Below are 17,408 nucleotides of genomic sequence, written 5' to 3'. Positions count from 1 at the left end.
ATATAAAACGACGTTTTCAGCATGCGTAGAAATCCAGTCGAATATGAATACTCAAGAATCAAAAGAATGAGAAATAAACTTCTGAACATGATGCGGGTTCGGTGCCGGGAATAAAAAGTAGCGCTCGCGAGAGAGACTGGAGTCAGAGTTCCTCCACGTTTTTCATGCGCCGATGACCACTTCAAACGGAAAGAGGGTGCAAGCCCACGTGCAACTCCTACACGCGACAAACCGTCAAAGCATTCCGACGCACACGCCTGCGCGCCGCCGCCGTCGCGTCGACTGCGCGGGGTTATTAAGCGGGAATCCCTATTAGCCCCAACGGCTCCGAGCGTAAAGCGCTTAACTTCGCGCGCTCATCCGCCGCTTGAACGTTTCCGTGAGCCGTTTTCCGGGCCGCGCGACTTTGTATAAACACGCGATAAATTGTCAAGGAATCGCGTATAAATATTTATAGGGGATATCCGCGAGAGAGTCCGGCCCGTTGTTACACGGCTCTGTGTCCCCGTGTTTCGCGCGAGGGTAATTGAAACGATCGTTTCTGATGTCGCCCGGTCCAGTTCCGAGCCCTTGTCTCCGACGCGTGTTGTTTAAACATTGAATTTTCCCGTTTGTAGGCGCGAGAGCGAGTTCCATTACTGATTACACCGTGTCGAGTAAAACGATTGCAAAAGTACCAAAGGTATTTGCATGACGCTGTTCTCAAACGTTCATGCATCGATTTATTAATTCAGTTTATGTGAAGTTTTCACTTGCGCGAGTTTATAAGAAATTGATAACAAATATGAAGTTTGAAAGTTGATAGTAAAAGAATTCATTGAAGAGCGTGAATATTTATGAATTACCAGATCGCCGATGTTGATGCAAATCCCGGTTTTTATAAATAGAAAAAAGCGAAATGTATATAAACATTTGTTTTCTGCTCTGGATATGTTTTTTCAATTATTTAAAATTTCCATAGATACATAAACGTCCGCAGTGTACAAATAACTTTTTGTTAGTGTCGAATTTTAAATAATTATATTGAATATATTTATCCGATTATCTAAAATGAAAAATGTACAAAGTAATGGAAAGATAAGATATGAAGAATGATAAGAAAAGGAATAAGGTAGGCGTACAGGGATCTTTTAATTTCATCAGAATAATTTACGCGCGGTCGAAGACTGATTCGAAATCCCTTGGGGCAACACCGAGCTAATTGAAACGTCTATTTCATAAGGTTCATTTCCGGAGGAAAGATAGCCATATTCTTTACTTTATTCAACGCGTCCGCGCGACAAGAAGAATCTAAAGGGTAGAGAGACGCCGCGACGGCCGAGGGAGGGGGCAGATGGAGCAAAAGATACAAATTAATTACTTCGATGTCTCCATCGAAGCAGCTGCAACTTCAAATTCCCCCGAGACAGTAGTTTATCTTGATTACCTTTAGTCCCTAAGACCTTAGCCCCGGATTAAGAGGGATGATTGAGTAGTCCGCAAGGGCCCCGCTCTCGTGTGCTCACGCTTGTTCATCTGCCACTAGCTTTTGATATTATATGAAAACATTCTGTCAAAGTGATTCGCGGGGAACGCTTCCGACAGGCGACAAAGAAATTATAAATTTCCCACAGGAATTCGTCGATCGTGCTTCGCATTACCATGTGCTCTTCTTAACAAAAAGGAAAGAGTTCCCTTCAATCGTTTGCCGTCACGAGTTTCGATGATTTGTCACCATTTTTCATCAATGATTCAAAATTTTATTAACTATAGTATTTAATTGACAGCCACTTTCACACTTATTTCACTTGTATAATATTTTACATAATGAAGCAAGAATTATTACTTACGTTCATGTACATATTAATAAAATGGTAATATTAATAAAAATGCGCATATTATATATAATTACTGACGAATAAACAATAACATTGTATGTCAAAATTATTTTAAATGCATTAACACAAACTCGACATACAGAGAGAGTCAGTAAAAAATTCTCATTTCAATTTATCCAGGTCATTGATTTCATTACACCTGACAAAACGTATAATAATCTTTCATAAATTATTTCAAATGCATTAACACAAACTCGATATGCACAGAGAGTCAGTAAAAAATTCTCATTTCAATTTATCTTTTGGTTATTGATTTCATTATACAACCTGGCAAAACACATAATAATTTTTGAAAAATTACCTTACATGCATTAACACAAACCCAATGTATAGATTGAGCCAGTAAAAAATTCTCATTTCGATTCATCCATTGATGATTGATTTTATTATATCTGATGAAACACGTAATAATCTTGAAGAATATTATAAAATCATTTAATAAATTCATACATAATATGTTTCGATAAAATCATTAAATAACACGTTACTTTATCTGTATTGTACTTCTTACTGAATCAACGTGTACGTACATGCGTCTGGCGTTGTCGCGTACGTTATTCCAGTGCATTAACGGAAGAACGAAACAGACGGTGCACTCGCGGGAAGAGTGTTACGCTGAGAAAAAAAGAAAGAGAGACATCGAGTTCGCGTAGAGAGAGATTTAACCAAGATTGAGTGGCCAGGCGAAAGCTTCGTTTCGCGGGCGAGGTAGGGACCGGCACAGGGCTTAATGCTCGGGGTATTATATCGTCTGATGGATGTCGCTCGTTAATTTTATAATTTCAGCAACGCGGCCCTTCATTGCTCGCGTGTGCCAGTCGATTTTACGCCGCCGCACACAGGCAGCGGCGAATCCGTCGTGGAACGGCGAAATAAAGAAAGAGTGGAGAGGAGAAAGCGGAGAAGAACGGAAAGATGTGGGCGAAGTAATGCGAGAAAAGAGAGAAAAAGAGGTGAGGTGAGGAAAAGTCTGAGGATGATTGGCCGGTGGAGCCACCTCCAGCGTTGGGTACTAATATAAAGCTAGGTGGGATATACTCTTACAAATTGTCTGCCGCGCCGCGCCGCTTCTTCGCAGGAGGCCGTACGCAGAGAGGGATTTGTCTCCATTAAAGGGATTGAGGTTTTGTCGTACTTTACTTCCGCTCTTTTTCCATCGTCCCCCATCGCGCCCTTTCCCTTCGTATTCCCCACCCGCCCCTTTGCCCTTTGAGCTTTTTTCTATAGCTTGTTCATTCATTAAATCCGTCCCGTCCGTAAAGTGGACCGTCCGCCTAGCCCAGAGGACAAGGCCAGTTTCTTGCGTGAAACAAGACTTCCTTTTGGAAATTTCTATCCCTAGCTCGTTCTAATTGCGTCTGCACGCTCGAGCTTGCTCCGCGGCCTCTCCTCCACTGTGTTTTGCTTCTTCAACGGAAGTTTAAAAGCTCCCCGAGAATTCGCTGTGTAATTCTGTTGTCCGAATGTCCTGGCCAACGGGCACCTACCGCGCTTCGAGAGGATACATGCAAATTCTTGTAACATTCGCGTAACGTTTCAGAGGAATTCGAGGAAACCGGTTAATTAGCGTTAAAGTCGTGGAGCGTGGAGAGACTGTTTCGAATTTTCCGTCGCGCTCAGCGAAGATTAAACAACTTCGTCGAGAGTTTTGACAGTCTCCTAGCAGCAATTCCAAATGCATAACCATTTTATCTTCTACATTTAAATTTGTTTATGTCTTTTGTCGCAACGTACAACTTGAACCAGTTTTTTTTTTATAATACAGAAGAAATATAATGATTTCGATTACACAAGATCAAAAGGGAAGTCAACCAAATCCAATCCTGCTCTCAAATTTTGTAGGAAAGAAAAAGTTATAATTAATTGACTTATATAGAATTGATCATACCAATACTAGCCGCATTCACCTCATTACAAAGGAAGACAGACATTGAAAGACATCAGTTCAATACGTCTAGCTGTATCAGAGAAAATTTCGTGGATCCTAAAGACTGCACTAGATCCCTGAAGTTCCTCAAAGCAATCAACCTACTTCACCTAATATGAAGAAATAATCTGTCTAGCTGTATCAGAGAAAATTTCGTGGATCCTAAAGACTGCACTAGATCCCTGAAGTTCCTCAAAGCAATCAACCTACTTCACCTAATATGAAGAAATAATCAATCTATGCTATCGAACAATGCACATTTATAGTGGTCACTAATAATTATAATCTTTTCAGGTTGATGAGACTCCAAGTAATAAAATTTAAAACAAAAATGATTTAAAAATTCTGAAACAAAAGTAATTGTAATGAAATAAGAAACGAGACAAAATAAGCTACAAGCCTAATTAATTACTTAATTAAAATTCTTATAGATATCCACAGAGTTTTATACCGGCGATCTTATGTCTTATAATTAAAATGCCCGCGGTAGAACCGCGTCCGAGCGAAGATTCACTGAAATATATAACAGCGGGTTGCTACGTTACCATTGTTTCTGGCCGATCCTCCCTTTTATTTCCACGTAGCGGCGCGGTGTAGTAAGTAGCGTACCGCGTAATTTATGAAATATCGAAGAAACTTCCGCGGGAACTGGTACACCGACCGAAGAAAAGCTGCTGAACTTTGTCTGGATATTGTTTTATCGGACAGCTTTCACTAGGACCGGACGCGGAAAGAAAAAGAATAGGACGGCTCTAAGAGCGAGGTGATCGAGTTGATCTACTGTTTTCACCCAATGGTCGAGCGAGTTTGCCAGAGGAAATATCCCTCTCTCGAGAAAACCATCGAGAAAGAGGATGCCTTTGTAATGTATTAGGTTAGCCCCTGAGAAATAACGCCAATTTTTAGACGTGTACTTCGGCTTGTAATCATTTTTATTGAAAAAGATCATTGGACTTATAAAAACCAATGACGATCTCCGAATGCTTAAAAAAACGACAAATTATATTACATTTCAAAAATGAATTGACGGATACCTGATTCACTTATTTTACTTGAAGCTAAATAAGCGACAAATAAATTTTAGGAGATGCGCTCGATTTCGTTTGATGCGAGGAGAACAGACGAAAATAAACAAGAAGAAAAATGATTGATAAATCGAGACGATTCGTTCTAACGGTGGTACCGGGTTGCAAGTGTGCCGTCATAAATTCAGAAAGGGATCTTATTGCTTGGAAGAGCTCGATGCACGTCATAATGGAAGATAATATTGGGACCCGTTCCAGCTCATTGTAACTGATGGCTCTGTGTGTATCGACGACGCTCGCCTCGCTGCGAGCGAACTTCATCAGAATACGTATTTGTTTTCACCCTCCCCCATGTCACCATACCCCCAACCCCAATTTCCGGTTCATTTCTGCGGCGCCAACGGATCTTCCGCATCTTCGTTCCGTCGCGGTGACCGTGCGGACGAAATTATTCATCTTACTCCATTGCAAACGCCTTATCTTTTTCCATTACATTAGATTGTAATAAAGAATCCAAAAGAAACGTATTTTTTCACAATATTGTCACGTAATTTTCAAGCTAAAACGTCATCATTCGATCTGGATAAATTCAGATAATCAAATTATTTAAAAAAAATTGTTATCAACATCCATTCTCGAGGTATTGACATTTCCTCAACATGAAGAACATCGGGAGGTACTTTTAAAAATGTTCACCAAGGGTGCACGATTTAGGCTGGGACTTTACGCCGTAACTCCCTACTAAGGGGCACAGACACTTATCAATGAAATTATGAAACTACTACAAGAAGGTACGTTCGCCTCCACGAGATTACGAGGATCAGGTCCCGTTTAGTCGCAACTCCTCGGGACGAGACTTTAACTGGTTTTAGTCAAAGTGGCGTAATTCTCCACGACGAAAACGTAACGAGTTCTGAGAAACGGGGACAATCCACCTCTCTGCACCGTTCGCTGTACCACCCCTCGCCCTTCTCATTCTCCAACGCCTCGCTCTCTCTCTCTCTCTCTCTCTCTCTCTCTCTGCCTATGCTTTCTTCATCCCTTTTCTCGAGACGAGAAACTCCAAAAGTAAAAGTCCAAAATCCTGTGCGCGCAACTTTAAATTAAGCAAGTTCGTTTTGCTCTCGTCTCACGTTCTTCCGGCTGCAGCGTTACATGCCGGTCTTTCGCGTATAGATACTAATAGAGTGGTAAAGGTGTGCTTTACATGTAAATCCAGGGAAAAATTTTTTACTCTCAACTCGTATAATAATCATTCATTTTATTCAGACAATATTATAACAATTAATATGGTTCACGTAGGAGAATTGTCTTTCTCCAAAACTCATACAATTTTTTATTTTCATTTAAGGTAATTGTTGCCTAAATCAAAAGTATTAAAAATTGTTTCTACAAAATTAATATAGGTACCAAAGAATATATGTATGTATATGGAATAATATAATACAAAATACACATACTACAGTAAGTACAAAAGTATGTTTTATAGAAAATTATAATAACTAATATTGATTTTTTTAATACATGATTTAATACAGAAATAGTCTTATACTCGTAGCTGTTTATTTTTAAGCTTTGATTAATATAATAGGGCAACAATATAAGGTCATCATGTTGAAATAATAATTATCACAGAAGCCTATTACTATTCTTGTTTCATCTTCATTGACACCAAAAAACGACCCGACCCGACGACAGAATACCGTGCATAGTAGCGAGACGTGTATCTTTCCGTGAAACAATATTCGTGGATATCTCCGTGACAGAATTGCAAATCGATGTTAAAGCTTGCTCGACTCGAGTGGGACAAGCACAAAACATATTCATGAAATGAAGGTTTTGCGTTGACCGCCGCGAACAACGAGCCGCCGCGTTGCTTCGATGTTAACAATTCACTTGCAACAGCCGACAACTTATCACTCGAATTGTGTGCTCTCACCCCTACATTTCGAGGACGCTACAAAATCTCGTAGTACAACAATGCGAGAAATTCAATACACATCGACTAGTACTCACATAAGAACTAAATATCCGCGAGATTAAAATTCACTCTGCAATTCGTTTCGTTCTACGATTATAAATTGTTTCTATTAATGTAGCCTTGCACTTAACGTAAATTTTTGTACTCGTATATTGAATTGATCCAAAATGAAACAGTAGCTCGAAGTAACTTGAAACTAATTAGTCTTATGGTTCCATTCTCTTCCCGAGAACTTAGTAGTAGCAATTAGTTAATGGATTGGTATCGACAAGACAGAACCTTATCTACCAAGATTTCAGAATTCCACATCACTTGATTTCTATACTGTACGCAATCAAGTTAAGAGACCTTCGCGAATAATCAAAAATAATTAAAGATAAATAATAAGATTCGGTGCATGCATGATGTTACAATATTTATACTTTGTACATATATTAAAAAATTCATTTCAATTCTTAAAGGAACTTTAGTAATTAGCATAAAGATTGCAAAATTAATATCGATGATTATATTCATATGTACAACTTATGACAGATATTTAATAATTCTCGTTTCAATTTCATGACGGTACTCAACGAACGAGTAACATTCGTCTGTACATTTTATGTTTTAGGCACATACGTGAGTATATCCGATCGAATCGAGACGTGTTCAGTCTCTCCGCCCAATACGGCTTTCCAATAGTTTCCCATGGCAGTTTCGTTTAAAGTTTTTCGTCTAATTTGTTGGAGTGCGTCGTCTGAAAAGGTTCCTACCGTCTTTTCCGCAAATCCTGGAAACTTTGAGTAGCGCGGGACACAAAGAGGATAAAACAAAATTTCAGGTCGAGCCCGGAGAAAGTCAAGGAAGACAAACGAAACGTGTGTAAGTACGTACAGTGGTGGCAGTAAATGCATGTTTCGCAACACGTCGTTAGCAGTCAGTAAAAAATAATGGAATTTGATCGTTGTAACATTAATAAGAGTTTCGTTTCGTACAAAGATCACCAGCCTATTCATCGCGTCGATAAAGACAAACTATTAACGACTCCTACTTTTCTATCATCTTTCATCGCTCTTTTCACCCTTCGATCGTATTCTTCAGCTGCCATCAAATCAAGGGAGAGCAATCGAAGAGAAGCTCGATACATCTGGACGAGGGTGAATCGGTGTTGAGAGCACGACTCGCTACGTCAAGCCGCAATGGTGACAAATAACGCGATTTCTATGGGCGAAGGAGGACGGGCTGGCGGTGTGGGAGAGATTTTGAGGCACGGCGCGTGTCGAACCTTGCGACGTTCGACTCTTTCTTCTCGGTAAGTTGAAAGGGCGGCACGGTGACGGCGCAACGCGGCGGACTCCGCTCCGAACGTAATTCTACTTAAGGGCGATTAATAGCGGCTGGTGATTAATGACGGAGCGTACTCACGGCAACGAGTACCATAAGATCGATCAACACTGAGAAAGCGGGTGGGAGAGGGGATGGGCAAACGGATCCTCCCGAGTAATTTCCATACAATAAGCTACACGAGCCGGGAGTTATTCGAGAGAAGAGGAACAGCTCGGAGCGCTTAGGCGTTATCATAACGAACGCGTTAAGATGTTTGACGTCTAAACGGTCGACCCGTTTACCGTCTATTGAACTTGTTCCGAAACCGAACATCCGCCCGGTTATGAGATGAAATAAAGTAACTCTGAGAACTTATAGTTCGTCGTGGATATTATAATTCGTATCCATATTGATGTACAGTTTGAGACAATTAGTTGTTTTTTGTTTTTGATTGTGTTAATTCTCCCTAGAGAGACGAGGATCTTTTGAAATTGTCTCTGTATTTCTTTAATGAATTCAATTGTGGGCCCCATTGTTATTTTTTGTTGGATCTATTTAATAAGTACAATTTTATTTTAATTCTTTTTAATGTAATCTCATGTAAAACAAGACAACTTCAATAAAGCAAGTGTAGATTATAACTTGTTTGCATTTATCATTTTACATCCAACTTTTGTTCACATTCAATTACAGAATGAAATTACAGATTGAAATGAGTAATTTATTTCTTAATACGTAGGTACAAATTGTTTTCATTTCGAAATGGCAAAATCAAGCCGTATCAACACCAGAAGAAACAAGACGTAGATTTATTATTATTTTTGGAACTTGTCCCCATGAAGGAAATTAACACAAGCTAAAATGGGTCGACAAGCATTGTCTCAAGCTGTACTTATTTCTGATACTAATTGAAAGACAAAAACTTGTTATAGATGCTACGTTCGGTGGGAAAAGCTAGAGGAATGGGTAATTTGTTGATGGGATGGTGAAGCACCCTGGTCATAAGGTATTTGGTGGTAGAGAATTTACTAAATTATGCAACGAGGTGCTGAAGCACCCTGGTTACGAGGTATTTGGTGATATAGGATCGACTAGATCGTGAAATGTGTATACATGAATGTATGAAGTTTTAATGAAATTCAAACTCAGTATAAGTTTCACGACATTCTTAATATTTCAAAACGGCTCGAGAATCATTTTTCGAAGCTATACTTATTTTATTGATACTAACTGAAGTACGTTGCAAATGTAAATATATAATGTTATATACGATGTTACTGTTTAATTATTATTATCGATTTTATTATTATCACGAATGAAACGGATCGACTGGAGTCCATCTCGACTTTGTAAGAAACGATTTTCGATTTACGAGTAACGGAAGGTGACCGCGGAGTGGGAGGAGGCACGGGAATAACATTAAAAACTTGATTGCCGGTACACAACAAAATATATATAGGCGGGAGGAATACATAGGCGACCGAGCGTGCGCTGCAGGAACGGCACGTCGCGGTTTAATACGATTTAGAATTCCATCGCGGATGCCCATTTAAAACTGTCAAGCGTGAAATTCAGAAACGAGGGTCCCGGGGAAACGTCACAATTTTCGAGTAGCTGAAACGCGAAACGCGATTTAACCCCGCCGAGAGATCGAAACTTTTCGAAGCTATCCCGTGTCCACCCCGCGCGCTTGCATAAATAACGCGACGTGAAACACCGTTTATTTTGGCGGACGCAGGTAACGGGAAACGGGGACACCGGACAGCGAACGGGGGAGGGGTGGGTAAACTTCCGGTCTCTCGGGTGGAGTGCTCGGGGAAGCAATAAAACCTCCGTTTGCACCGTGTTCCAACGTACTTTTCAACTAATGTCTCGTACTTGCTCCCATTTTTCTCGCTTTCTCGTCCTTTTTCTCCCTTCCCTTAGTGTACCCTTCGCAACTGTCGAATAGTAAACTTTGTACATCAGCCAAAATTTGATTGCGGTCACTTTTCTGCTCAGCTAATGTGATACAAAGTAATACACTTAATTTCATGTAAAATAATTAGGAAATAGAGCCAGTCTAATGGGGACAACTGTTTCCTCTTTAAAGGAAAAACAGGTCTGGGCCCGAGGTACTATGAAAAGCAGTGCGAAGGCCATACTGGCGATGAGGGTCAAAGGACTCAGGTCACTGTAGGTCTTCCTGTAGTCGTCCTAACGACAACATCGAATAAATCGGAGTGCTCTGCCGATCTCTCAATTCTTTAACGCCCACATTCATATTTAATCATCGCTACAAACCGTATTCGGATTTTAATCAAAATATGATCTTACATTTCAGATTTTTTTAAACTTTCACAGATGGTATAATTTTAAGCATCATATCGCTTTTAGTTATAGCAATACAGATGAAAGACTGTTGTACAAAAAACAACATTCTCAAATAGTACACTTGCAATTACTGGTCGAGATCTGACGATGAAGGGGAAGTATTTAGTGCAGTATCAAACGACGTCGGTAAAGGAGAAAGAAATAAACCTCTAGACTTTGCTCGCACGGGAAAGTAATGAAGAATAGCAAACTAAAGGCTAGTTCCGCTCCAAAGGGACCGTAACACAATTAGGAAATTCTTCGTCGCTCGGTATCGCGTCACCGACTATTTTACTGTCCTCGTAGTTAAACGAATACCGGGGACCGGGAATCTGCGCAATGAGTATCCTTCTCTCGTTCGATCGAGATTCTTCCTCTTGTCGTTGCGTTGCACAAAGTAACGGTGTATCGAATTTCGCTACTTTGCGCTGGGATTAATCGTACGGAATTGAACTTTGCCTCGAGGGTTCGATGCACGTCAGATGCTGTTTATATACCTTCAGAGCTTCCACATGCAATAGATCTGGGATGTATTACATGAAGAAGTGTGATAGTAAAAAATAATACATCTATTAAAACGTGTCTACAATCCTAATATTGTTCAATTATTATCAGCAACATCAGAAGTGAATTTCATAGAACGTTTATTTAGATAGGATGACTTTTAGTTATGATAGGTCTTACTGGAGAAAACGTGTCTGCAGCACAAATATTATTGAATTATTACTAGCAACATCAGATGTGACTTAGATAGAATGTTAATTTAGATGGGATGATCCTTTTACTTATGATAAACTTTATTGGAGATTGCATAGATTTCTCTGGTGTACACTTTTCTTGCAGAACAGATAGATATTTGTTCATTACAGTTACCCTAAGAAAGAGACTCTCTTGCAAAGCTTGTAGATCTCTTTGGTAGCACTGATAGACGCGCAGTGTACAAAATACTGTAACATATCCCAATCGAATTCTGTATCACGTTCAGAAATCAGTTAACTAACAATAGAACAGTCAGAGAGTATAACAGTGATCGCGAATTGTCCGGACGAAGAAAAGAATACTCAGAGATAATTGTGAAACCAGTTAAACCCCGCGAACCCTTATACGTCGCATAAGTCGCCTTTGAACGCACGGAAATAGGATTGGGACTAAGCTCGCAGCTTCCATCCCAAGGTTTCTATGGCTTTTCGCGTTTCCTTCGGCATCGAACCTTTTACGGAGAATCCTTGCCGATGACTTTTACGTCTGACCTTTGTCCGCGTCTTACCGATCCTCCTTCCGCCCTCCTCTTTTTATTCCTTATCTGCCTCATCTCGCTTGCTCGACCGTCAACTCGGGGTACAGTCGCGCAGAAGAGACTTCTATCCGAGTCAGAATGGCTTAGGGAGATTTCTCTTTTATTTACAAGATTAAAAGAAATGTGCGCCTCTATTCTCTCCGTTTTTGAATCTTGACTATGCTTATTAAATTCTACTATATCCCGATTGCATACGGCGATACGTGTTCGTTAATTTAGAAAATATCGCAGAGTCAACTGGGAATTCGTAGGAAATCGATTTACCAATGCGATTATTTAATAGCCGGCCGTGTATTTCCGCGTGACATTTCGCTGTTAATCCGAACGAGACAATCCGCGGGAGATTTAATTAACTTAAAATATGTAGACACGGTCGCTGATGTTTTGTTCCGAGCTAGGAAAGTAAAATGGTTCCGCGCAACCGCTTATTACAATGTTTGCCTACTCCGCGACAATGTTTGGTCAACGACTACGTCTACATTCGTGTTCGCCGCGTTTGCTATTTTAACTGCGTGCCTTTCAGTTTGTGTTAGCGATCCAGATGACATCGATTTTTCCCGTTCTCTTATTTTTGACTTTTAAAATAGAACCGCCGGGGATTGCTTCGGGGCGGACGGTATTTGGCTGAATTCTTGGAACTGCGAGATTAATTAATTTGTTTACGAAATATGGCGGTCCATTAGCTTTTAAATTGTTTCCGACACTGAGGTAGTGATTCATTGAATATTCATGGGAATCTTCTTCTAGTCGAATTTGAATAATAAATAACGTAGATTGATACCGAATAATAGAAAAGTTTAACAACTTACTAATTTACATCTGTTCGACGTAAACTGTAGAACATAGAATCGATATAAGTAGAATGCAGATTTTATGTTCTTAGAATAAATATCAGGAACCCAAGTGGCTGAAATGAACTGAGTGCCAATTAATTTATTATTAAATCAGGATCATCGAGTTTTTGTACAGTAGGAAACGAATTTTATTCAACCGCTTCATAAGGCGCTGTTATCAATTTTATACTTTCCCTGACTTCCCTTATTTCAATGTTTTCTTAAATTGATTACAATTACAATCTTTCTAAATCGTGTATAAAAAGTCTTAACGATTTTGAGAGAATCTCACAATGATATTAATAGAATTGTATTATGGAGGGATTTTAGATTCAATTATAAACAGAATTACAAGATTAGAAACAGAAAACAGAATTATATTTATAAAGATTGCAATACGGAGAGAGTTTATCTAATCTAATTATAGAGAATATAGAATCCTTTATTATGTTCATATATAATTCATATTTCAATGTTTTTTTAAACTGACCACAATTACTATCATTCTACATGAGTTATATATGAATTTATGTCTTATTGACGATTTTAAGAGTATCTGAGAGTGATATTTATAAAGAGATTTTAGATCAAATTACAGAGATTATAGTCTTGTACAATATACATATATAATTTCGTATATTGATCCGACAGGAGGAGATATTTTTAAGATTCATCGGGCAATTCAATTTGCGTTACCAGACACGGTCGTAACAATGATAATAATTAACGAGACATTCGTATAAAGCAGGCAGAGTGTAAGCAATTTTCCGCGCTCTAAATAGTAACCAATAATTGATTTATGGGCGACCCAACAGTTATGTCACGTTTCCTGAATAAACTTCTCTATGTAGTGTATTTGTGTGTTTTCGTATACGAACAGATTGCGCCGCGTCGCACCGGAGAATTCTTAATTAAAGCAATTTTTACAATTTATCACGATTCGTTATTTTCTTTATTTGCCTTGCCACCGGTGAATGCCGCGCATCAATATTCTCAGTATCAATATTTGCGGGCTTCTACTTTAATTATTCTCCCCGCTTCTCGTTATTAAAATAGAACGTATCCCGGTGACAATCGGAAATAAAGATTTTCAATTCAATATTTATGAGTATTTAATTTTTGCGGTTTTTCCCTGTTTATATCATGTTTGCTCACCGGCGGAATTATCGGTATCGAACTTTGATTACGAACTTCCACGCGACGTTACAATGCCAGCTTATTTATTGATTTATACTACTAGAACTTCCAAGAAATTCGAACTAGTTTCAGCGAACTAATACCATATTCACGATCGCACATGCAAGTATTAAGTATCACCTCCTTCTTGAAGAACACGGTACCATGTCTCACAGCCACTCCAGGCAGCAATAAAGCAATTTATCAAATCATTTAAAATCTATCTTTCACAAGTTCAACATCGACAAGAGGCATTATTGAAGGGACCGTTTGCGACGAAGGAAAATGTGAGTATTACATAAGAAAATGCAACCGCGTCTCGAAAGACAGGTTGTAACGATACCACGGTCGAGTACAGGAAACGGAACTAAGAATCAAGGTAAATACAGAGAAAAGTAGATCGGATATTCGTGGTTATGAAAGGCAAATTTCGAATTCCACGGACGCGCTATCCATGATGGCCGCGACCAGCTGCATATGGACACACAGCTATGTACTTAGGTACTATATACGAACCGGGTAGAAATAGGTTTCGACGTAACAGCGTAAGAGAGGCTAAGGTACACCACCGGTGCGGTGGTTCCCTCTCCCGATCAATAGCCCGAGAAGTGTCAGCGGCGACTACCGTTTCTGTCTGGGCATCGATCCCCGCGAATAGCTACCGTGTATATTGTATACGACTACTTATGTGCTTCCTGTCAGATCTTTCGGGTCCCTAAATGTCCGTAGATTCTATAATCGGACGATAGGACGTGACATGCGTCTTCATTTTCGCTAAAACTGAAACTGTTCAGTTTCACGCGGAACAAGATCTACAAGTGTGGAGATAGATATTTATCTATCTCCACACTTTCCTAATCGTAAATCCCTGTGCCGTCTATTTTAGACTATGACGGTTAACCTTTTGACGGCTGGAAGGCTGAAATATGGGGGGGGGGATGACTACTTCATATGATCTGTATTATTAATATAATCATATTATAATGACATGTATCATTGACATAATCATATTATAATGACGTATATCATTGATATAATCACATTATAATGACATGTATTATTGATGTAATCACATTATAATGACATGTATCATTGACGTAATCACATTTATGTAACTTATTACAAGAACTTCTCTACATTAATTATGTTCACGTCAGGCCAGTAATTATACATATTTTGATATGTATGTGTCCAACAAACTTTGATGTAAATGTATGAACCAGATATTATTTTTACTAATAATAAAGTATTTAAGTAACAAAACTGTAAGATTCTATATAAACCCTCCTCTTAAAACTACGAAAATTAAATTGTCTACCTGAAAATAAATTGCAGTACAAGAGACTAATAAAAGACTGAATATACCGGATAATTTAATTCTTGCAGCTGGTTTCTAATATTAAAGAACTTAGATTAGATTTACTAAAGAAAATCTACTATTTAGATTACACGATTAATAAAATTATTATTATATAATAAGAAGTGATATTACAAAAAAAATTCATCGTATCACGTAAACTGTAAGCCGAGCTTTCTTAATTTTAATTCATTTGCATGCAATCGTTATAGGATATAAATGTGCAAATGATATATGAACATCGTGATTCAACATTGGGTTTAAAATCGTTCAATCTGTCCGTGTGTCGCAAACGCGAAAATTATTTTATTCACGAATTACATACGTGTTCGCACCGCTCGACCATGAGACAAGAAAGAGACGGAGAGGGACCGGTTTAATCTTGGTCTAGGATCGTGTCGCTGCGTTTTATCGTTCCTTCCTACTATCCCGAATGCCGCCTTATTCTGTCACCCCTTTCGACCGCCCCTTTTCTACAACCGTTTCCACTTGTCAGACGAACCGTAGCGATTCATTTCATTGCCAACTTTGTCGATCGGAACGCTTCCAGAATTTATTGGCGATTCATCAGAAATGTGCTGATGAACTCGAGTTTTGTTTATTAACCCTCGATAAATCCAAATTGTCGATTTAAAGTATTATTTCAATCGAAAAATCATGTCGAGGGACTACAGAAGAATTTTTTATTTATTTAAATATTTCTTTCATTTAGAGTCAACCTTCTGAGTTACACATTGTCTTATCACGCCACTATGTCTACCCCCAACACTAAATTGATATTTTTAACACTACAATTTCCGATACTCTTTCATCATTTCGAAGTTAATCACGTATTACTCTTCTCGTGAAATATATCAGTATCAGTACCAATGCGTCGCGTATTAAAAAAGAGGATTACAGATACGTGATTTCGGTTCACAGCGACCGAAAGCAACGTTAATTTAATTACTTGATATTCTCTTTTTCGCGAACCAATAATCCGGTGTATCGCAATATTCGATAACGAACCGAAGTTTCATTACTCCGGCCGCGTAGCGAGAAGTACTTTAATCTTGCCGCGGCTCTATTAACTACGCCGCTCTCGATAATCGGGCGAAATTGAATTGTCTCGCGGCGTTTATTTTTAATCATACCACCAGACCGGCGCGCGTTCTTCGCGGGAATAATCCACTAATGACCACTTAATCGCGTTCCCGCAATCCTTCAGCACGTTCCCGCGTTGCCATACGCGAATGCCCGACTATTGACTATTCACCGTGATGTAAAGGAAAAATCAACGAGACCAATACTGTTAAATAGGCTGTGTTACACATTAAAATCGTTTTAACATGTTTTATATTTAAACTTCGATAGAAGCAGTCGCGTTCTAATTTGATATCCTCAATAAATTATTTTTACATTATATACTTCATTGGGTTCTTACCCGTAAATAAAGCGCTATTATTATCATTATTATTATTTATACGTTTTCTCAGGGTTTTCGTATATGCTTATATAAGGAGGGCAGACATAAGGTTGTATGGACGAACCGGATTATCCCAAAGACAGGCTCGCAAGAGTATGAAAGAAATAGCGAATTGAACGCTTACCTCTATGACTTCCGGTGATCTTGTCCCGCAAGATGTTTATCTGGTGCACCCGACCGAACTCTTCGAACAACTTCCTTAGATCGTTCTCGTCCATGTCGTGGGGCACCTGGCCGACGAACATTTTTATGTTGTCGGGATCCGGCTGCTCCACACTATTGTTGTTCATTATGCTGAAACGGAAAAAGGACTTTTATAAATAACAGTTCCATGAAATTTTAATCAAATCTCTCCAGAATAAGAGAATCATGATTTTAACGTGTACTCGTTGGAGATTATATGTTACATTGCAGATTATACATGAAATTATGTATATGTTATTTCATTCATAGATTAATGGACGAGTACTTTGTGTTTTATTATCTAGAAGAAAATTCCTAATGTTGCTTATGAGGTAATGCAAGAATAATTCTTAATATTGCTTTTTGAGGCTCACGATTTTAAACAGAAAAAAAGACACAAGTTGTATAGAATTTAAAATAACTTTGAATAGAACTTTAAATAAAATATTACACTTTATGACTATGAATAACTTTTCGAGGTGAGTTCAAATATGTATATTCCACCAAGCATAAAATGCTATACGAGAGGTGGGACAGATTTTAACTCAGCTAACTCCAAACAAAAAGTGAAATAGCTTTTAAACCACTTAGCTCCAAAGAGATACATAGCTCAAACAGATCAGAGTA

The 17,408-nt window shown here is 38.8% G+C and overlaps 1 protein-coding gene across 1 annotated transcript in view; it reads right to left on the bottom strand.

Annotated features, from left to right (window-relative positions):
• Positions 1-16,889, bottom strand: part of LOC108625787 (CUGBP Elav-like family member 2) — a 64,453-nt gene extending 47,564 nt beyond the window's left edge. The window contains exon 1 of the mRNA XM_018026065.2: positions 16,723-16,889. Within this exon, the coding sequence (XP_017881554.1) occupies positions 16,723-16,888 (166 nt within the window). The 5' untranslated portion in view covers position 16,889. The remainder of the gene's footprint in view (positions 1-16,722) is intronic.
• Between the last annotated feature and the right edge of the window lie 519 nt (positions 16,890-17,408).

The sequence above is a fragment of the Ceratina calcarata genome, unplaced genomic scaffold, assembly GCF_001652005.2.
Source record: "Ceratina calcarata isolate Rehan_Ccalc_2016 unplaced genomic scaffold, ASM165200v1 scaffold371, whole genome shotgun sequence".
NCBI lineage: Eukaryota > Metazoa > Arthropoda > Insecta > Hymenoptera > Apidae > Ceratina > Ceratina calcarata.
This window is presented reverse-complemented; position numbering and strand designations above follow the sequence as displayed.